The sequence below is a fragment of the Furipterus horrens genome, unplaced genomic scaffold, assembly GCF_987537825.1.
Source record: "Furipterus horrens unplaced genomic scaffold, mFurHor1.1.pri manual_scaffold_11, whole genome shotgun sequence".
Lineage (NCBI taxonomy): Eukaryota > Metazoa > Chordata > Mammalia > Chiroptera > Furipteridae > Furipterus > Furipterus horrens.
Window position 1 is genome coordinate 68034341 of NW_028327181.1, and position 23832 is coordinate 68058172.

The 23832-nt window shown below is 37.8% G+C and overlaps 1 protein-coding gene across 1 annotated transcript; it reads left to right on the top strand.

The window, feature by feature from the left end:
- Positions 1 to 489: 489 nt before the first annotated feature.
- On the top strand, positions 490 to 23382 carry UTP6 (UTP6 small subunit processome component). Its single transcript, XM_090292056.1, has 19 exons — positions 490 to 698; positions 1922 to 2006; positions 5118 to 5159; positions 5397 to 5489; positions 6380 to 6427; positions 6871 to 6934; positions 8307 to 8425; positions 11526 to 11603; positions 12350 to 12431; positions 12904 to 12985; positions 13833 to 14017; positions 14563 to 14642; positions 14999 to 15076; positions 17555 to 17734; positions 18557 to 18637; positions 18843 to 18952; positions 19746 to 19812; positions 21808 to 21880; positions 22790 to 23382. The coding sequence occupies exons 1-19, from the start codon at positions 607 to 609 to the stop codon at positions 22945 to 22947; spliced, it is 1797 nt and encodes a 598-aa protein (XP_090148182.1). The 5' UTR covers positions 490 to 606; the 3' UTR covers positions 22948 to 23382.
- Positions 23383 to 23832: the final 450 nt, after the last annotated feature.

A 23832-nucleotide genomic window follows, 5' to 3' on the forward strand; every position in this document is an offset into this window, starting at 1 on the left:
TACAGTTGTCAGTTTGTGAAAGTTTATTCTTATATTGTTTATTAACTATTGTATTATTTTCCATACTAACTGTAAACTAACTTTTGCCCACCCTGTATTATAATACCCTCTATTCTTCTCCGTTGCTTCTTTTGGGGGGGGGCTGGCAGTTATTGCTGTCGGAAAGCAAGGATGTGGGAGTGAGCGTAACAAAAGGAGACAATGCCTTTGACATCTTTCCCAGGTAACTCTTGCAGACCGCTTTTTTCCAACTCCGCCGACGTCTAGCCTCGGGTGGATTTACCCCGCCTCACCCTAGCCCCACTCTAGCCCCGCCCTAGCCCCGCCCAGCTCCGCCCTAGCCCCGCCCGTCCACTCCAGTCCACTGGAGCCCTCCTGTGCGGGAGGGTCCCTCGCTGCAATGCCACAATCAGCCCCAGGGAGGAGACCGCGGCCGCGGGGGCCAGAGGGCCTTCTCCGGCGGCGGAAGCGGAAAAGGCGGGACCTAGAGCTCACGTTACGCCAGCACGTGCGAGCGTTAGGGCTGGGTCTCCGGAATAGAAGGTGGGCGCTACAAGTGTGTGTTGGCTATTGGCAACCTCTCTGAGGTTCTAGAGTTTGGCCCTCATGGCGGAGATAATTCAGGAACGCATAGAAGATCGACTTCCCGAATTGGAACAGCTGGAACGCGTTGGACTGTTCAGTCATGCAGAGATTAAGTGAGCTGAGGAAGAGGAATGGCTGGGGAGGGCAGAGAGGAGGTTGCGGCGAGTGTGTGTGGCGGGGGCAGGGATGGGGAACCGCTTGAATTTTGTTTATTTTTCTTCACGCGGCGGAAGCTTATTTCTGATATTTGATGATGCCTAGAGTTAATTTCTCTTTATTGCAAAGTTATCCGTCCCACCAAACTTACTGACAGCTCTTCATTGGAGCCAGGTCTGGGGGCTATAAAGGTGATAAAACCAGGAACCCTTCCCATCAGGAGCTAAAGCGCCTTGTGTATGGTGGGGGAGACAGATGAATTAAGCGTTTTGACTGCAGTGTGGTGTACTCGCAGTTGTTTATAGTAGAGTGTACTGCTCTAGAGATACGAAGAGAGGGCCGAGGGGAGCCCCGGAGTAGATCAGTCTAACAAGACTTGAAGACGGGGACCATTTACTTCAGTTTCGTATTCTACCCTAGGGCTCAGTCAGCAGTATCTGGCACAGAGTTGGCATTCAGTAATTTGTTAAAGTTAAGTTTAATAGTTTTAAATGATTTTCCACCACTATTTCTTAATTTTACAATGACTGAATGTAGTAATGTGACTGGGATCCTTAAACATTGTTAATGAAACGCAACATATCTATGTGAAGTCTTAATAAGGACTCAGTAAATGTTATTGTTTTAATTAACTAGAGACAATTATCGGTCTTGCATATCTTGTATTAAATTCCCCTTATATGCACGTGTTGTGTGTTCATTCCTTAGCTAAATACAGTGAATCTTCTCCCATAAGTCCTTTGTAGATATAATAAATTTTTTTAGGTAGAGACAATGTAAAGTTTTTAAAAAAATTTTCATGTTGGAAACTCCAAAGCAAGAGGAATTTAAGAACTTATTAAAGTTTAAGTGACCTGAATTTGGAGGAATCTTTATTGATACTATATGTAAAAAATGTAAAGTACTTAAGATTATTTGCTTTGCTGGTGGGACTGTTAATCGTCCTGGCAATTGATTAAGGTAATTTTCATGAAAATTTTAAAATATTCTGATGCCTTTAAGAACACTGAAGTGGTCCTGTAAGAGAATATTTGGTTATGAAGAATAATTATTTGGGAATTATATGCTTTGGTAAATATATTTTAAATACATAAAAAAATTTAGAAACTTAACAAAAACCCCAAAGTTATTTAAGTCTTGTTTTTTGTAAGTGTTGCACTTTAATTGGCTTTCTCCTCAGGGCTATCATTAAGAAAGCTTCGAATCTCGAATACAAAATACAGCGAAGAGCTCTTTGTAAGGAAGACTTTGTCAATTATGTTCAAGTAAGTGAATAATTTCACTATCTTTTAATCTCACACATTTTAAATTAATAATAGAATGACCAGCTTGATGTCAATTTTCAACAAACTTCTGGAACTGGTCATTAGAAAGGTAACTTATGGACAAAAACAGGTGGTCTGGGAATAGCATTGCTCCATTAAGGCTTTACAGTCCTTGGCAAACTGAACTTATTTTTTCTTTTCTTTTATGGGGTTAGTGGATCAGAGACTGCCAAAGACATATGTCAGGATTTCAGCAAGAGATTTGACAGACCACCTTGTGTGGGGAACAATAAAGGAGAGTGAGTTTGATGATAGTAGCTGGTTGGAAAGTTAATACTTAGGTGTCTGTAAGTCTGTCAGCTTAGAAAGAAGTATGCTGCAAGATTCTTCAGTCCTGTAAGTGAATGGAAGACTTGAGTGAAGGTAAAATACATGTGCTAGACCTATTTTCAGGTGGGAGAGAATGGCTTGTATGTTGGATGACAAAAGCAGGATTCATAAAGAACCCAATAACAAGATGGAATGTTTTAAGACTAAAGGCTCTAAGCTTAGGTTAAAAACAACTAACGATATAGGAAACCTGGTTAAGAGTCTTGTATTTGGAAGAAGTCCTAGGGCTCATAGTAGATTGCTTATTCAATGAGCATATTATGTCAAAAAATATAATCTAACTGATTACATGAACAAGGTAGCTGAGCGGAGAACATTGCAAACAGTAAGCACTCAGAAGATGCTGGTTTGAAAAAGACTGTTCTGCGCTTATCAGACCATGCCTGGCGCAGTGTTTGAGACTCAAGGCTACATTTTAAGAAGGACTCTGAGAGGTTGGTTGGAAGGCAGCCAGGATAGAAACCTCGTTCTAGGAGGAATTGTTGAAGAAAATAGAGATGTTTAACCTTGAGACTTAAGAAGTGGCAAATCATTTCACTCTTCAAATATTTAAAAGTTTTGTGTGGGTTAGATTAAAACCACGATTAAACACTCATATATATTACCACCCACCTCCCCCCACACTTGCACAGAACCATGTAAATTTGCTATAAGGTATAAGTGGCATTTTAAATCAATGAGTTACTGGTTACCTACATTAAAAAAAATTAGGTCTCTTCCTCACATAGTACACAAAAATAAATTCCTGCTGAATTGGCAAGCTAAATGTGGGGGAGGGACTTTAAATCTGCAAAAACTATGAAAGAATGATTTTAGGTAGGGGAAGAGTTATTAAATGAAACTGAGAAAAATTACTTGCCTGTTAAAAGTAAAAATCGCTGTGCAGACAAGATACCATAAATAATGTGAAAAGACAAGCCACAATATGGGAGAAAATTTTGGAACATGTAATTAAGATCTAGATTATATAAAGGTATACAAATCAAGAAGAAAATGACAAAAAACTAGAAAGAAGACGGAAAGAGCTGGAAAAATGTGAACATCCAATTTTCAAAGGGGAGACATCATTTGTTGGGCAATTTATGAAAAGCTGTTAGCCTCATTAGTAATCAGGTAAATATAGATTAAAACCAGGGTGCAGTACTACTTTATATCCATCATATTAGCAAATGTTTTTAAAGACTGATATTGTAAGTATATGATAGGCACAACTACTTGGAGAGCAACTTGGTAATATTCCATAAAGTTGAAAATACATCTACTCTGACCCAGCAATTTCATTCTTTTAGCCATAGAGTAAATATTGAGTACCTACTCTCTACATGGCACTGATTCAATCCAGTAGAGCTACAATAATAAATTAAGCAGACAAAAGTCATTGACGTGAAGAGCTTATGTATTAGTGGTGGATGTCTTATTAGTGGTGGATGTCAGTGTACACCCTGGAAAAGTTCCTGGATATGTCCACAAGACGATATGTACAGGAATATCAGTTATAACTTTTCGTAATAGAAAAATTGGAAACAAATATACATCACCAGAAAGGACAGGTAAATTGCACATTCATACAATGAAATACTGTGTAGCAGTTAAAATGAATGGACCGCAATTTCATGTGTCAGTAGGGATATATCTAAATTTGATGCTGAGTAAAAATATGCAAGATGGGTACAATATGATACCATTTATGTAAAGTTTGAAAGCATTCAAGACAGCATTTTAATAAAGTCCAAAGTCATGCTTGGGAGTGATAAACAGTTACATCAAGATAGTCATTTCCTCTGTGGAGGGAGAAGAGTGGAATCAGATGTGGTACATAGTCTTATTTGAATATTTTCTTTTAAATAAGATTTGAAGCAAATATAGCAAATGTAGACTTTGATGTAGCTAGCTACATGAGTATTCCATGTGCTTGAAATATTTCATTAAAGCATGCAATCTTGTGAGTTTCTGAGCTTTCAGCCTGTAATAACCTTTAAGCCAAGGCATGGAGAGGAATTGTATAGTAGTGGGTTTTAGAGAGCCTTAGAGGTTCTAAGCGGTTCTTTAGTGGAGAGTAGAGAGCCAATTATGCATTCTTTTTCAGCTGGTACAAACCTATTTGTTTTATTTGGTTGTGCATCAGCTAAACTTTTTGAAAGGTTAATTGCTAGAAGTTTAAATACACTGTTATAGACCAGGAAGTTAGCTTGATGTTATAAACCTTATGTCTTTTGATTTTAGTAAAATGCTTTCTTTGTAGCTAAGATGTTTATATGCTTGCTAATGTATGTACTGTATTTTTGAATTCTGCAAATGTAAGGTGAATTTTCAGTGAATGCTAGACATTTACTGTAGATTATGCTTTAAAAAAAATTTATTTACTCATTTTTAGAGAGAGGAGAAGGGGGGGAGAAAGAGAGGGAGAGAAACATAGATCGGTGTGCAATGGCTACATCTGTAAATCAGCTGCCTCTCGTACGCCCCCAGCTAGGGATCTGGCTTTCAACCCAGGCATGTGCCCTGGTGGGGAATTGAACTGGTGACCTTTTGGTTTGCAGGCCTGCACTCAGTCCACTGAGCCACACCAGCCAGGGCAGATTATCCTTCTTCACAGCAAATTATGTTCTGTTTTATAATCTTAATTTTATTTACTTTATGATTTTAACTAAATGTATTTTCTGTGCATGTGAAAGGATATGATTTTCCTTGTTTTTCTCTTTTTTTCTTTTTCTTCCATAGTATGAAATTAATCTCTTGAACTTGATCCAGAGAAGGAGAACTGTAAGTAGATGATTTTCTGGAAGTTGGAAAAGTATATAGAATGAAATAGGATGGCTCTATAGCTAGATCTTGGGTTTGGGAAGCAGTTGGCATTGATGAATTGCAATGCTGGTGTATGCATAATAGATATTTGTAATTATTCGCTTTTTCTGTCATTACTGTTTAATGATCAGGTAGGAATGCCACTTTGGATAAATGTAATTAAACTGAGGCTTTGTTTTTTATGTTTATTTTTAGCGCATTGGGTATTCATTTAAGAAGGATGAGATTGAGAGTTCTATTGTACACCGGGTGCAGGGTGTCTTCCGACGTGCTTCAGCAAAGTGGAAAGTAAGTGATCAGAGCTTCCTTAACTCTTAAGAGATGTGAAGATATGTATTACGCATTTATGACTTGGATAGTCAAATGTATGGTTGTCTGTTCTTGTCTTTTGTGTCTCAATACGTACTCTTTTTATTTTAAAGATTTTATTTATTTTTAGAGAGAGGGGAAGGGAGGGAGAAAGAGAGGGTGAGGAACATCAGTGTGTGGTTTCCTATCCCATGCCCCCAACTGGGGGACCTGGCCCTCAACCCAGGCATGTGCCCTGACTGGGAATCGAATAGTGACCCTTTGGTTCTCAACCTGGCACTCAATCCATTGAGCCACAACAGCTGGGACTCAATACTTATTCTGACGATGATGTCATTACTTGAAACCACTTATCAAACCATTAAGAAAATTGATCTAATTACCTTATATTTATTCTGTGAGGATGGTGCTGAAAACTGGGTTTGCTACATAAGTAATGATCAGAAAATTGTCTGGGATTTGTTTGTATGTATCTAAAGTATACCAAAGTCTTGGCTGTGGATGATAAATGGTTAGAATAGGGGCAGTACCTTAGTAACTTGATTTTCTTCACATTTGGCTCTGGAACTGGGACATATTATATGGGAAGTACATTAGATTACTAGGAATGACAAATTTTGGGTTGCTTCCCTTGATCGAGGCCATGTACAAGCTGCATTGAACAAATTGGATAGACAACAGATTTTGTCTTGGAGCATGGTAGGGGGGAGTAGGGAACAGACTGAGTTATTGTGGTTAAGAGACCTAAGGCCTAATAGGCTGAGGGCTGTTGTAACACAGTAGATATTCTGAAATCTGCTTCTGTTTAGGTGTATGTGTTATATATAAAGTTCAAACTCAGGGAGCTTACTGCATTTCTTTTCTTGCAGGATGATGTTCAACTTTGGCTATCCTATGTAGTCTTTTGTAAGAAATGGGTGAGTATTTGGGGAGCTGTGTCATACTCCCTTTCCTTCTTTTGTTTAGTTGGCCTTTTAAGTCCCATGCTTGATTACTAAATTCTGAGTTTTCTTCAAAGGCGTAGGGTTAACAAATGGAAAAAGAACCCAAGGAGGCTGACTGTCAGAGTAACAACATTTGCATATCTGAATGAGTCGGTGGCTTTTACTTCAGTAGAAAAGAAAATTATCTTGATGTGTATTTTGTTCATTAAAGTTGAGAACTTTTTTGATATTTAGAATGTTTATATAGTGAGCTTTAGGTAGAAGAAAGCTGTGTCTGTATGTGTTTCTATGTCCCTGGCAGTAGCAGATCTTGCCCCACTGGATTTTACAGTTGGTAATGGTACGGGACAGATCACTTAGAGAGTAGTAACAGTGATTTGCTGTGTAGGAAGTGCAATTTTTCTTTTTCTTTTCAGGCTTCCAAACCTCAACTTAGCAGGGTATTCTCTGCCATGTTGGCCATTCATTCAAACAAGCCAGGTATGGTGAAATCCTTGTCAGTTCTTTTCCTACCTTTTAGGTAGACTCAATACTGTTTTGGAATTTACTTTGCTTCATAAACCTAAAAGAATTTATTTTGTGAACCTGAGCTTAGGCACTTGGCCTCAGCAGATTTGGTTCCTGAATAGCTGGTGTGTGTTCATCCCTGTCTATCATATACTAGTTAATGTGCCAGATATTATATGTGTGGGCATGTAGGAATGTGCTTCTGCTTCAGTTAATGCTTAAAGAAACTCTTTGGTCCTTTGAGGGACATTCTATTTGAAGGCAGTCATATGTAAGGGATTTCAGAAACTTAACAGGGGAAAAGATAAATGTAGATTTTACAAGAGTGCCTGGCACAGAGTAGGTGCTCATGTGTTGTAAGAGAAAGACTTCTCTTTGTGTATATTGTGTGAATGGCACATGATTTTACAGTGGAGGTGCTCCAGTGTCTTTTCTCAAGTATTCGGCTCAACCAGACATTTTACAATACAGAAGACTTATAGGCTACATTTGGCACCAGTTTATTCAGAAGACTGCAGCAGGACAGCTTTAAGTGCATTTCTTCAGGAGGATACTCTTAGCATCTCGGAGGCTAGTAACAGTTCAGGTGTGAGGGAAAGAGTGAGTAGAGGAGCCCCTCTGCCTTAGAAGACCTGGATGAGCATAGCTTCCAGGGATCCTAGGGAGGACCGTGCTCAATTTCAGGAATCACTTGCTCAAGAAAGCCCAAAGCAGTGGCCCTCTACCATTTATAGTCCTCCTCCTAGTCCTGATGTAGTTGCCAGTTGTAGGTCATTTTTACCAAAAACAATCACAATCTTGCCTAGTAACATAGCTCACCTTTATTAAGTTTCTAGGGAAATGGTTAGAATGCTAACTCAAGGTTAATTTCCCATGTAGAAGGACAAAAGATTTTTTTTTTAAAGTTTTTATTTCCAGTAGGTATAATAAAATTTTGTTTTTCAAATTGTGAGCCATTAAAAAAATTTATGCGTTACTCTATAGAGAAAAGAGCAAAATAATTTTAGTTGATTGATTCTAAGATGCACAATTTTTTCCAGCATTTTAACACTTAAAATTTGTATGTGACTTAAAATGATGTTGACCTTAGATCTGATGAAACAGTAATAGGCACATAATAAGTACTTTCAGATGTTAACATTTACCTATTTCCTTTATGATACTCATGTAATTTTAGATAAAGCAACAGTATTTTACAGATAACTATTACAAATTTCTTCTCCCCATTTCCTTCCTCTTGATGGGATTAAGAAATTCTTTTAAGCATTAAAATTGGAGCATTGGCCTTTTTTTTGCCTGAGTTGATTAATTTATTAAAATGCAGTATGATGTTTTTCATTTATAGCTTTGTGGATTATGGCGGCCAAATGGGAAATGGAAGATCGCTTGTCTTCAGAAAGTGCAAGACAGCTTTTTCTTCGAGCTCTGCGCTTTCATCCCCAGTGCCCAAAACTTTATCAAGAAGTGAGTGTGTGTGTACATAACATGGCAGAATGATGTCTCAGTTTGATCCTCTGGAAACACATATTCTTTAAGTGAAAAAAGACTTTGAATTGCAAAGGCTAGGAATTAGCAGGGAGCTGCTGTAGAAACGGGGCCAGGAAGGTATTTTTTGGCCAGTGGTAGGTTTTGACCATGTGCATCTTCCAGGTTCTTAGTGAGAGATTAGAACGCCTACCTGCCCATTACGGTTGGGAGGGGTAGGGAACTGGGCCTTCCCTTTTTTAAATTGGAGGGCCAGGGTTCAGCCATCTTCATACCGTTGTTCTAATTTTTTTCTTACTCCTTTGTCCCTTTCTCTTTCCCTCCTTTCCTTCCTTACCTTCCAGCCCTCCCTATACCCCATTTGGCTTCTCCGCTTTCCCCCTACCCCCCCAATTTTCTTCTCATTCTCTTTGTCTCTCTTTCTTGAGATAAGTACTTCTTTCCCCTCTTGGTAGACTTATTCCCCCGTGGAGGGGGTACACTAGAACATTGATGACCATACTTTTGCTGAAAGAAAACCAAGCAAATGCTGGAAATGGTGTATTACTGGAAACTACACCCTTTTTTCAGAATAAGGGAGAAATTGCTGTTTAGTCTTCAAATGAAAAGTTAAGCCTGTGTGCTGAGGGGAAAAAGATACGGGTTTTCATGCTAATTGGTATTATAGGTGTCCCAACCATATATTTGGTCAGGTAGTAATTTAACAATGTTTTATATTATTGTCTTGCATCCCTTTGTTTTTTTCATATTCTGTTAGACATTTCTTTGTTGGCTTTATTATTCTTATTGAGGAACTATTGTAAGACTCAATCCTCCTGTTGTTAGAGGGTTATTCTATACTGCTCTTATTTTATATGTTTTTTTTGGAGGCTTTCATGAATGCTTATATTTGTATTTTCCAAAATGGTAGTAGATTTATTGCTTTTTCTTATCAAAAGTAATTAGAACTTAGTTATTTTTTAAAAGATTTTATTTTATTTATTTATTTTTAAAGATTTTATTTTTATTTATTTTTAGAGAGAGGGGAAGGGAAAGAGAAGGAGGGAGAGAAACATCAGTGTGTGGATGCCTCTTGCACTCCCCCAACTGGGGACCTGGCCTGCAACCCAGGCATGTGCTCTGACTGGGAATAGAACTGGCAACCCTTTGGTTCTCAGGCTGGTGCTCAATCCACTGAGCCACACCAGTCAGGGCTATAATTTGTTTATTAAAAATAGTTCAGAAAAAACAGTTCATGAAAAAGTAACAGAAAAAGTACTTATATCTTATCATCCATACATTATGCCTATCACAAATATTTAAAACAGGTTTTATTTCTGAAAAGTGGGATTCTACTATGTATTATTGTATTCTGTATTTTTACCTAATACAGCATGAATATAGTTCCATGTTTGTATGTATTGATCTATAATATAATGATGGTGTTCAAACTTGGTCTTCTTTCAATCTTAAATTACTGAGGAACTCAAAGTTCTTTTGTTTATATGGGTTATAGCTATAAGTTTTTATTTTATTGAAAATTAAAACCAAGAAATTAAAAATACTTATTTAAAAATAATAAACTCATGATTTGTTAATGTAGATTAGTTATTTTTAAATGAAAGTTGCTCTTCTAAAACAGTTTAAAAAGAATGGCATTATTACACATTTTTGTTAATCTCTTGAATATCTGACTTAATAGAGGACAGCTGGATTCTCAGATCTCCTTTTGTTAAAATTATTGTTTATTGATTTGAGAGGGTGAGAGGCATTGATTTGTTATTCCACATACTCATGTGTTCATTGGTTGCTTCTTGCATGTGCTCTGACCAGTGATTGAACATGCAACCTTAGTGTATCAGGACGGTGTTCTAATCAACTGAGCTGCTTGGCCAGGGCCTCAGATCTCCTTTTGCATTCAGTATGGGTGATAGGACCCATCATAGAGCCTCTGAAAAACTTTAAACTCTTAACAAGAGCAAAGACTCTTGTTAGTATTATTATGCAAGTAATTTTGACCTTGCCGACCCCCTGAAGGGGTGTCAAGAACCCCTGTGTAGCCCCAAGTCACATTTTGAGAAACTGATGAACATTATCTGTTCTAATAGTCACATTTAAAAAAAAAACCCTAAGTATTTTTACTTAACACTAGCAAAGTAAGGTGTTTGTAGAAAATCTTGGAGAAAAAAATCAGAAAAGCAAAAGCCCTGAGAGGGAATAAGTTTGATTGAGGACAAATGTTATTAATAATATGGTACATTTTTTTTCCTATGCAAAATTTTTCACATAGTGATAATTGTGTGATATGAAAATTTGTAGCAAGCTTTTTAAAAAAAATTCCTCACCTGAGGACATTGATTATTGATTTTTAGAGATGGGGGGAAGAGAGGGAGAGACACATAGCTGAGAGAGAGGTAGACCGATCGGTTGCCTCTCGTATGTGCCCCAGCTGGGGACTGAACCTGCAGCCTACGTATGTGCCCCAACCAGGAATCAAACCTGTGAACCCTTCGGTTCATTGGGTGATGCTCCAACCAACTGAGCCACACCAGCCAGGGCTAAGTACTTTTTAAAACCATGTCATTTTAATATGTCTTATAACAGAGAATTCAGAGTATTAAAACTTATGGATAAGTCATCTTTACAGTACATGTTAATCATGCATTAGTTTTGCTTTATATACCTGATATTACATATTTACCATAGATTTTTACTTCAAAATAATTATGGATTCCCAGGAAGTTAGAAACATAATACAGTGAGGTCCTGTGTACCATTTACTCAGTTTTCCCTGATGGTTACATTTTATAAAATTACAGTATAATATCAAAGCCAGGAAATTAACATTGGTATAAAGTGCATATGGTTCTGTTTTTTTCCACATGTGTAGATTTGTGTAGCCACTGCAATAAAAATATAGAAATGTTCCATGATCACAGAGATCTCCCTTCTTGTCAGTGTCAGCTAGTTTCATAACAAATATACCACTCCCCCCCCAACTTCCAGATCCAGTAATTATGGGTAAAAAATGGCATCTTATGTGTTTCTGATTTAAAAAACTATCTCCCAAGCTTTTCAGTTCATCTTTTCCCTTCTGTAGTACTTTAGGATGGAGCTGATGCATGCTGAGAAATTGAGGAAGGAAAAGCAAGAGTTTGAAAAAGCCAAAATGAATATGGTAAGATCCTAATATATTGTCACTTATTAATGTATAGTGCTTTGAGTCTGCTTAGGAGTAAGAGAAACTCTTTACATAGTTTTCTTTCCAATTTAATGCTATATTTTGAGACTTTAAGATGAGTCTAGAGTTGACTTAATAAAATGGGCTTAGAAATAAAATGGAATTTGTGCTTTAGAAGTAGACATTTGGACTAATTGAAGTGGTTCTCAAAATTATTACTGATGGAATGGTCAAATGCTACTCTTTTATGCTTTTATGATTTCATGAAATGACTTATTAATGGGTTGAAGGAGTTGGAGATAGGTGGGGAATTCTAGTCTTATTTATATAATTTTTTATGTGACGGAATAATTTAAAAAAAAGTTTTAGAATGTTAGAACTGAAAAAGCAACTTTGCTTTCATCTGTTACTGTGGTTTCCAGTTCTGAAATTTTTTATACAAATGAAGTTGTACACAGAAGGGTCAACAGGGCATGTGAAAGTTGACCTATTTTGGTCGAAATGGAGAGTGAGATCTTAAGCAGAGTGATCCTGCTACCACTCCAGGAGCCCGAGAGAACAGAGTTTGAAGATCAGTGGTCTTGTTCAAGTACGCACTTTGCAAGTGAGGGAACTGGCCCAGAGAGAGACGGGATTTGCCAGAGGTCGTATGGCAGCACCATAGGACTGTTCATATTTACCCTAGTGCTTTTTCTACTTACGGACACTACTTGCTAAGTTATGTGCAATGCGACACTCTTTAGGAAAATCTTGATTATCCTGAAGAACTCCTTACAGGCGAGTTGGCACGGATCATCTATAAAAATTCTGTAAGCATAATTAAAGGTAGGTATTTTTTGAAAACTTATTTATGATGGGAAAGTGAAACAATCTCTTTATAATGAAGAAGACCTTTAGCTAGTTATGAAAATATGTTAGAAATTCCATTAGAATGTGTATAAAACTTGGATTATAGAAATAATATCCTATTTCTTTCAGAAGGCTTTTTGCCCCTTAGGATATACTTGAACATTTCAATAAGTTTTTATTTAGTACTTAATTGCTGTGGGGAATTGAAAAGAAATAGATGAGTTAATACATTCCTTTATGCCTTTAAGAAGTTTAGACTAAAAGCTACAAGTACTTAGGAATACTCCAAAATATTTGTTTTGTTTGTGTAATGGGACTGTGGGTGATTTTTTTGTTCTTTGTTCTATTAATCAAAACAAATAAACTACAGTACATCAAGAAGGCGGTACTTTCAGAGTAAAGTGATACTTGAGAGTCTTACTCCCCTCTCCCACTTAAAAAATTTTAGGTGCAGAGTTTCATGTGTCACTGCTTTCAATTGCACAGCTATTTGACTTTGCCAAAGATCTGCAAAGAGAAATTTATGAAGAGTAAGTAAAATATTGGAAAGGTGAATGTGGCCGTTTCTTATTTTGTGGTAAGGGTTTGAGGTTGGGTATTTAGAAAGTGGGAAAGAAAATACCCCACTAAATCCTTGGAGGAAAGCTAAGTTTTAGGACCATTGTATCATAGTAAATCCTATTTAAAATATATTCCTGGAAAAGTTGACTCACTTAATGGCTTTCCTTGGAAAATGGTTTGCCTTTATTCAACAAATAGTACATCTTACAGCTTTTATAAAAATCTGTATTTCTGCTTTGCTGGCATGTCTTTTGTCCATAAACTAAGAGTTGTACTCATGAATGTTTAAGTTGAGTGCTGCAGGTGATTTCATACTTTAATGTCTGATTCCATAGTTTGAAAATTAGTTGCAGCCTACCTGTGGGTACTTCACTCTTAGGTAGTACCCCTTACTTTCACAGGAGATAAAATAGGACTTGAATCCATTTTCTCTTTTGACATCTTCAGGGTTTTGGTAGAGGATTAGGTTGTTGCTTTTTCTCTGCCTTTATTATAGAAATGGAAGAGCCTGGATAGAATAAATTTCTCCAGGGCTCAAGGAGGATTGTCTCGTCACACCTCCCTGCTGATTTGATTTGAAAGTTAACATTTGTGAATGATTTCTGGAACATTCTGAAACCTAATAAATGTGTGACAACTCTGATCCATAGACAAAAAGTATACAGTGTGTGTGAGGATATCTGAAGAGCCTGTTCATGGTAATGGAGTTGTTCGAGGGTGTTCTGGGTACATTTTTAGAGCATAGGGAACTGCCTCTGTTTGATATTCTGATTTAGTCTTGTGCCGTACGTCTCACGCCTGCACTCTGCTTTTCAGCCTGCAGGCTATGCACACAGATGACCCTCTCACTTGGGATTACGTGGCGCGGCGGGAATTAGAGCTCCCCTCGCAGCCAGGGGCAGAGCCACCCGTGACAAAACAAGCCAGAGCGGAGGAGGTGGGCCGGCGGGAGGAGCGGGGCTGTGCTGTGTACGAAGAGGCGGTGAAGACTCTCCCTACAGGTAGACTGCACCTCACCGTGGTGTGGGATAGAAGCAATAGTGTTTGTGAACGTGAAGCTGAAGCTCCCGTTCCCGTGACTGAGATCGGCTTCAGGAACCCGTCTGGTAGTTTACAGTGCGCCTGGCTTCCCAGCGTGCTCTTTCTGGGTGGTGGAAGATGGGCCTTTTATGACCTTCCTGGATAGTAGTGGTATATATGTGTTCATTTATTTATGGGAAATGATACCTAGGAGGATTGTTTAATTATAATTCCTTAATTATCTTCTGATATAGATTTACTTTCTAATTTTGTAATATTGGAGTATTAAGGTAGAGGGGATATACAACATGGATGGGCTTTTCATTTTTATATTTATATCATTACTCAGTTGTTTTTCCCCCAGTATTTGATATGGTTTATTGGCTGTAATCAGAATAACTTTTTTTTTTAAAACCAGTTAGTTTAAACTCTTTTTTCAGAGGAGTTCTCCCTTAAAAGATGCATGATGATCATTCAACTAAGAGAATTGGTGATCTGATCTGTGTGATCTTTCTGGCTTTTTCAGAGGCCATGTGGAAGTGTTACATCAACTTCTGCTTGGAAAGGTTTGCTAAGAAGACAAATAGTCAGTCCCTCAGAAGAAAGGTAAGGGCATGGCTGTAGTGGCTGACTAGAAAATGACTGTCTTTTGAAAGAAGGACAGACTCTTTTGGGGCCTGGGGCAGCTTCCGAGAACTTCATGCTTAATTGCTTTCTCCTTGAGTCACCTGTCATTTTGAAGGTCTGAGTCTGCTGTGCCCTTACACTGGCCACTGGTCTGGGAGGTGCTCTCTCCCTGGGCTGTGCGTGGTGTGGCTGTGTAACTCCTCTAATCATAAGTGAAGCCACCTCAGCCCCTGCCCTCAGTTCTCAGAAATGTGCAAAGTGCTTTTGTTCCTGTCAGAGGCCAAAGACCCTTTTGGGGGTCTTTGTAATGACCTGAGGCGTTTTTCTGATTTCAGAGGCTGGAAAGAACCATGACTGCATTCAGGAAGGCACATGAACTCAGACTTCTACCAGAATTCCTATACAAGCAGTGGGTAAGGATATGAACACATTCACTGTCAATTAACGTACTTAATTCTAATTGGTTCATGTTGGTAGCATGTGTTTTTATACATGTAGTTATGTGACTAAGGCCATTTGGAAGTTTGGTGTGATAGCTATAGAGAGTATTTACATTTGGCTGTCAGTATTTGGCATATGTCAAAAGTGAAATCTGTACCAGTAAAGAGAAGAATGTTATGTATCAGAAAACACTCACAACAAGGAGTTACAATTTGGCTTTATTTTGTTTGTCCACGCTTCCATTTTTTACTGAACATCCCTTTCCTGAGTTTTCAATCTAAATGCCCGGCCCAGACTAACCATTGGTACAGTGAAAACAAGTTAGATGTATTCCTTGTGTTTCAGAAGCTGACATTCTAGTAAGAGGCATGTTGATCCATCCCTACCTCTGGGGTGGGTAAGGATTGTGATGAGAGACCAGAGTAGTGTCCTGTGGAAGATATAATATAGTTCTAGAACAGGTTTTGCCACTTAATAGCTTGGTGACTTGGGCAAATCACTTAACCTTTCTGAGTTTGTTTACTTAACTTTAAAATAGTGATAGTGAGCCTTGTTTTTGCCATGTCACAGAGTTGAGAGTATAACAGGATAACGGATGTGTTAGTGTATTTAAATACCTTTGTAGGGCTAACAGGGACAAAAATCTTTATGTTATCTAGTGCCTTTAACTTGTATAACTCCTTATTCATATCATTATACAATTTTTATGTAATTACAACTAATGTTTTGCCATTTTGTATTTTATTTTATATTAACATTTAAAAATAATTTTTAGCCCCGACCAGTGTGGCTCAATTGGTTGGGCATCGTCCTGCAAACCAAAAGGTTGCTGGTTCCATTCCTGGTCAGGGCACACACCTGGGTTGTGGGTTTGGTCCCTGGTCAGGATGCATTCGAGAGGCAACTGATTGGTGTTTCTCTCTCACATCAATGTTTCTTTCTCTCCCTTTATGTCTCCCTTCTCTTCTCTCTAAGATAAATAAAATCTTCTAAAAACATTAAAAAATACTTCTTACATATAGTCATGCATATCCTGTATACTAGTTGATTACATTATACCACTACTGAGGTCCCCTTCTCCCTCTATGGCATCTGTCTATCCAAAATCCCAGACCTAGGTGAGTTCAGCTGCCCTCGTTTGAGTTACTGAATGCTGGCAAGACAGTCACATGCCGTATATCCAGATGTGCTTTGCTTTGAGTATTGTCTAGGCAGTCCTGCTCTCTGTCCATTATTGCTTATTTTGCCATTCACCACTCTGGCTATTTGAAACATCCTCTGCTCTCCAAATCTCTCATGTTGCCCTTCTGAACTCTACCACCTAATCACTCATTTGGTGACTTTAATGAGAGTTCCTCAACATGCTGCCGCTGAACTTAAGAAGCTTTGCTGATTCTTACATCCATTTTCTCCAGATTAATTGCCACAGAGTGATCTTTCAAAATTGATTATCAGATTATTCTGTGACTGGTCACTGTCCTTTGGATAAAGCTGCTCAGTCTCATTAATTTGGCCCCTGCCTGTGTTTCTAGCCTCATCTACCAGTTCTCCAGCTTATATTCTTCCCTGCCAGCCGTTCTGAACTTTGATTTCCTTTTGCATCCCAGCTATCACCTGCAGTCTCTTGTACATACTGGTTAGGATCTCTGATTTCACTTGACTGATGCCTGCTCTTTCTTAAGCCTAAATGGTGCTTCCTTTTTTGGAGTCCTTTCTCATCACTGCCACCTTGTTGGGTGCTCTTGCTTTGTACTCCGATGCCTTTTCTGTCATGGCAGATATTAAGATGGCTGGACTGGAGACTGGGTGGTAGATAGTATGTAATACAAATGCTTATTGAATGAATAGATTGTACACTGTCATTTATTTGCTGTTCCACAATTTCATAATTAGGTTTCTTTTTTTTTCCCTTCTGTTAAGATAGTGTGGATACAGGCATTTTGAACAGATGAGATTTTCTTCTGTTCATGTACTTGTTGGGTCATATTTGTTAAAAAACAATCCTCAAGTTTAAGTTATGACGCTTTTATGATTCTTGCTACATAATGCCAAATTATACTTCAGAGAAATTGTACAAGTTTATAGTGTGCCCACCTCTGAGTGAATAAACTTGTTTCCTTACCAACCCACAAATACTGATTTTATCTTTACTGATTTTTATATTCTGTTTAGTGGGTATGAGTTTTAGTATACTGTAGGAAACTATTTTATTAAAAACTAAATTTTCAGTCGAAATGATTTAGGCCCTCTACTTTTTACCTCTTTCCTATTTTTTGATACCCCTTGGAAGTAGGAGCAGGGAATGGAGGAGGAATTCCAAATTGTGCACTTTGTGCCTGTTTGATAGCCATGGTGAAAGGCCATTGAAATGATGGCCTCATTTGTCCCCCATTATACAGATAATATAGCTTTCAGTAGTTAATTTTCCAGTGATCCCTTGTCTTACCTAGATTGAGTTGCTGTTGCATCAAGACTTCCTCGAGGAAGCTCTGCAGGTGGCAGTAGCTGGGATTGAGCTGTTTAGAGACTCGGTGATGATGTGGCAGATGAAGCTGCAGGTGCTGATTGAAGCCAAGAGCCCGGATGTAGCCATGCTTTTTGAAGAAGCCTTTGTGCACCTGAAGCCCCAGGTCTGTGAGTTGGGTCTTGTGTATTTCACTGTTTGGGAAACCATTTAAGACTGTCAGCGAAAGCTTATTTGGAGCGTACTTGTCTGATGAGAGCTGGCCCTCGAGTGCGTTTGTGCTGATGGCTTAGGGGTTGGAGTAGAAGAACTTAGTTCCATTTAATGACCCATTTCTAATTCTTTTTTTGAAAATTGACTAATTATATAAAATTTTATATCCCATCTAGATATCTTACAAGTGAGAAATATTAATAGAATATTCTCACTTGCTTCCAAAGCTAAACTTAAGCCTGATTTTTAAACACACACGTATTTCTGAACCTTAAAGTTGAAAAGACTAAACCTTAAAGTTTTGCTGTGAATCTTCTATATTAGTATGAAAAAAGTATTCCAGAAGTTAAAGCAGGAAAAATAAGTCTTAATTATTTTACAGCTTGTGTGTGCCTCTGAGACACACATGAGTGAAGATCAGGGAGTTCAGCCTGAATAGTTAGTACTTGTGTTGTGGGTCCTAAACAGCAGGGACGTTAGCTGGGTAGTCCTGGGTCTGACTAGCTATGGGTTGTTAATTGCTTAATTAATTAGCAGGTAATTGATGATGTTAACTGTAGGCAGCATTCCCCAGCATAAGGGAACTAGCATTGACAGGACTTGGTCAGAAGGCTGTGTTCTTGCGTGTCATTTCTGTTGGGCACAGTGTGGACAGACTGGGAATGAATCCGTATTTTATGTATTGATTATCTTAGGATGAACCTGTCTTTATAGTGATTAGTTTTCAGACTGTAGTGCTAAGCTGCCATTTTCTAACTTATTCTTTTGTGAGCAGGTTTGTCTGCCATTGTGGATTTCTTGGGCAGAGTGGAGTGAAGGTGCCAACAGCCAAGAAGACACCGAAGCCATCTATAAGGTGTGGGCCCGGTGTTCTCTAAGTCTTGTAGGGTGTGGGGAAGGAGCAGGCAGCTTTACTAGTTGGCTAGCTTCAGGCTTATTTCTGTAGCAGCTATTCCTAAAAGCACTGTTAATTGAGCAGCCTGGGATGATTCTGGGAAAATTTGTTTTGATATTTATAAATCTCCTCACACAGCTTGTGTCTTTTTTCTTTTTAATTATAGAAAGCTATTCTAGCTGTCAAGGGTGCTGACTCAGTCACTCTGAAGGATAAGTACCTGGATTGGGCTTATCGAAGTGGTGGCTACAAAAAGACCAGAGCTGTGTTTAAAAGGTACTCACAGATGTTCATAACTGTTACTGTTCTCTCCACTCTGCTCAGCTCCTCATACCCAGGTTTTATGTATCACAGATAGGATCTGAGGAAGTAATCTAAGAGACTTTTTCAAGAAGTTTCATTTTTCTTTTTTGGAACAGTAAAAGCAGTTTATACCTATTTTGGAAAATTAAAAAAAGATAACTAATAATTCATTGTAATCCCATCATTGAGGAAAAACCATGTTGATACATTATATTAAAATTTGTCTTTCACATATGTGAGATTATCCTATAATCATATTTTGTTTATCACTTCTGTTGGTGAACATTAAGACTGGCCTTTTCTCTATTGGCAATAATTTTTCATTAACATCATTTATTAAAATAGCTGTATGATATGCCCCTCTGTAGATGTGTAGTAACTTATTTGGCACAGTAATACTGCTTTGATGAACATTTCTACACAAATATTTATCCACATTGGGAATTTTTTCCCTAGAATATATTCTTAGCAGTGGAATTATTTGTCTCCTTCAAAAGACCTTGAGATATAGTAGAAGAGGGAACTTAGACTCTGAAAGTGAGAAAGAACAGGAGGAAAACAGGATGGGAAAGGATTTGGGGTGGTGAAGAGTGTCATCGGCGTTTGAAAGCGTTGAAAGGACTGATGGCAGGCCCGGTCCTTGCACAGCCTGCAGGCGGGCTTTATTAAACCGCGCTTTGTGGAGGCGCCGGCGCGGGTATCATGTCCACGGCGTGTCAGAGGCTTTCTGTCACGGAGGAAGGTAACAGTTGCCCCCTCTTTCTAGTTTACAGGAAAGCCGTCCATTTTCAGTTGATTTTTTCAGGAAGATGATCCAATTTGAAAAGGAGCAAGTAAGTGTCCTATCTGTGCATTTCTTGTCTGGGAAAAAGTATTGGTTGTTACTAATTTATGGTGGCATTTTGATGTTTAGAAAGCTCTCATTTTAATACCAGATAAATTTCTGGTCCCTTTGTGTAATTCTTTTTTTCACGGAGATGGTTTAGGAATGGTAATCAAGCAAAGAAGAGGAAGTGCCAGTCTGGAAAATAGAAAAGTTAGATTTCACCTCTTATAGGAAGCCCTCCTTGCCAGGCTGGGTGAGAAACTCGCTCCTGCCTCCACAGCATCCTGCCTGTCTCTTGTGTTGGGCTGTGAGGTAGAGTAGGCACTCAGTAAATGTTTCTGGTATGGGTAACGACATGTGAACGAGGAAAATGCATGAAATCCATATGTATCTGTAATCCCATCATAGGAACACAACTAACCATGTTTCTTTTTCCTTTTATTTTCTTTAACTTTTTGTTTTCTTATATGCACACAGTTTTGTACTATTTTATTTCTGACTTCTGTGCTGTATATAGAAGTTCTCTTTTTAACTTTTTTTGTAAACAGATTTTCTGTGTTTTTACATGGTTATCATTTTTAATGGTTGTAGTGTTAAAACCATAATTTTCCTATTCCATTACATATAGGTTGTTTCCAGATTTTTGATAATGAAAACAAAGAGTGTTGCTAGCATTTTGTTTATATAGCTTTTTTTCTCTTTTGATTATCTTCTTGAGATAAATTTCTAGGACTGGAGAAACTAATTTTTTATGGTTGTTTATATATTGCCAGATAGTTCTCCAAAAGAATTATACTTATGCATAGTGATAATCACACCTTCTCAAAGTATTCAGTTTTGCTTTTTCTTCTTTATTTTGGCCTTTTGATTGGTGTTTATTATTTTTATTTGAATTTGGAAAAATTAGAGGTTGAACTCTTGTTTTCTTAGTTTTGATCATTGTGTGGGTCAATTATCTGTTCTTATCCTATAGTATAAGAGGTAGTATAGAATAATAATTAATAGCTAGGCTTTGGGTTGATAACATAATAGTTTTGTGCCTTGGGCTAGTCACTTAATTCCAGGCCTTGGCATCCTCATCCGGAAAGGAGGTCGTAATACTTTGCAGGGGCGCGAGGGTTGTAAGGCAAAGAGCTTATTGGACAGAGAGGAGTTTGCCCAGTGCCATGCACATTGTGAGCCCTTAGAAAAGTGTGGTTCTGATTTTCATGCATGCTTAAGATAGGAGGTTAAATTGACTTTCTATAAAATAATAGTGTCAGTGAAGAGAAATTTGAACGAGGAACTAGTTATTTGACTATACAAAAGGATTTATAAACTGAAGATGTTAATCTGCTTTGAAAATGAAAAAGGATGCATTTAAGTGGAAGTAGAGGTAAAGAATTAACATTTCTTGACTATGAAGTTAGTACCAGCTATTTGGCTAGGTGTATAATTAATCAGCATTTTAATTTAATCTTTGCAGTTACTCTGAAAAATCATTATCCTTATTTTATGGGTTATGAAGCTTTTAAGATCAGAGGGTTTAAAAAATTCGCTGAAGGTCATATAACTAGTATTTATATATACTTTGGCATGATATAAAAAGTTTTAAGGTGGATATAGCTACTATGTGCTAGAGTCCAGATATTTCAAAAGAAAGAAGTCCCTAGCTGTAGGGAGTAAAACTGTCTCCATTTATTTATTTCAATAGTACTCCTCCCTTTGGGCTTTCAGATACACTTTTCTGTGAAGCTGCCCATGTTCCTCCAACTGAGAATTGATTATGCTTTTTATATGCTACCATATAGCAAAGTGCTTTTTATCACTGTTTAGCATTTACTTGGCTCTGGATGTAAATGCATATAACTTTTCTCTGGGTAAGTTGAAAGCCAGGCTGTGCTCATCTTAAGCCACACCCTCCTCTCCTTCAAATACCTGCTTAACAGTGGTTGAAATGAATTTGTTACATTGTAAATTAAGGTTTTTGAGGCAAGATTGTCTGATTATTTATTTTTGATAGGAATCCTGCAAGATGCCAAACTTAAGAGAATATTATGAGAGGGCTTTGAGAGAGTTTGGATCTGTAGATTCTGGTAAGTAAACTTAAGTTATAGACACACAAGTCTGTATGTGTGGTCTGTAACCTATCAGTATGGTTAGAAGAGTGTTTCTTAACTCTTCTGGGTCATAGTTGTCTTTGAGAATAAAACTTGCATTTCCCCCCTGCTTCTTCCCTCATTTTGGGCACAAATACTTGCAGATATAATTTTATTTCAAATTTCAAATACACAAGCTCAAGAGTCCATGGGTCTTGCATTAACTCTGGCTTAGAGAAAGATTTGCTTGGTTTGGTTCTCTTTAAAAAATGTATTTTTAAGGGAAAGGTTAATAATGTAGGTCAGAACAAAAAGGAGTGGGAATCACAGTAAAGGGGTAGTGTCAGGCTAATCGACATCAGTTGTCATTGGCTGTTGCTACATTGTCCTCGTTTATAGGACTGGTGAAACGTACTTCTGGGTGTAGGTATGTCACGTAACACCTGACATGTGTAGTTGTTTAACTCACATTTAAAAAGATACATTAGTTCTTAAGAGGTTTCAACAGACCTTCTGATGGAGTGCATGAAAATAGCATTTTTACTAACCCAAACAAGTTTTGGTAATGAGGTTATAGTGAGCTCATTGAGGTCAGTATCACCCTGAAAGAGATTCAGCAAAATCCTGCCTTTAAAATATTTAGTATATTTGAGGTTGTCAGATATATAGACTATATCATCATTAAAGTGAAGTTTAATACTTTTAAAAAATAGTTTTTATATACCGTAGTGTAAAGATGATGAGAGGTATTGTTTCACATAGGGTTCTGTGGAAATAACAAGAAGTTAAGTTTATTAACTTTATTAACTTGTGTTGAATTTGTATTAAATAATTAAGTTTACCTAATAAAGCCTCATCAGTTATCTAATTGTATGTTTATGGTCATTTTTTTTGTTCCCTTGAAAGATCTTTGGATGGATTACATCAAAGAAGAATTGAACCACCCCCTTGGCAGACCTGAGAACTGCGGACAGATATATTGGCGAGCCATGAAAATGTTGCAGGGAGAGTCAGCAGATATGTTTGTAGCTAAACATGCTATGCATCAAGCGGGCCATTTGTGAAAGGAGTAAGACCATAGCTAGCTTTGTGAAATAGTGTTGTAAGCCCTCTGGGAAGGTTTGTGTTACGAGTTCATCTGCAATTTGCAGACGAGATTTTGAGACCTGTTTTAATTGTGTTACTATGTTAATCTTTAATTCCAGAAACAAGAACTGCTATTTTGTGGCCAGAGGCTATTTTGTGTTGAGGCTGGATCTACTGTAGGTCCTAAGTGTTTTCCAAAATATGTGGAAACTGTACAACTGAATTTCTTTTATTACCCCAGGTTAGGAGTGAATCACTCTAATCTAGACCTAGGGGCCAGATGAAATGGAGGAGAAAGTACAGTTCTGTTTGTTTATTCTCTCCTTATTAGAAACGTATATATGGTATGTATTTGTTGTAGAAAATATGGTGAGAATAGAGTAATGAAAATAAAATAAAAGCATTCTATAATATCATTTGTAATTAAACCCAGTAATTTGGTGTTTTTTTTTAAAATCAGAATTGGACTTATCCTATTAGATCATTTACTTATTCATGCATTGAATGCCCATCATAAGGCAGGAAAGAAGGGAAGTCTTTGGGATGGAGATAGGGGTGAGAGTAACGGAGTTGGGTGTCCTGAGAGCTGGCTGAAACAGCAGAGAAGGATGCTGGGTATTGGGGGAAAAGTTATCCTTTAAGGAGATTAAGACATTGTCAAAAGTGTCGTCTATCTCTGGGACTGAGCTACAGAGAAATATTTACAGTGGGAATGAAACTGGAAAAGTTTGTGCTGCCTGTCACTACCAGAACCAATAAGTAGAGACAAGGATTGAATCTTCATGGGTGCTTTATTTAGATGCTGGTGATCTGGGAAGATAACAGGTTATATGTCCTAAAAACCATCTTCACATCTCATCTCA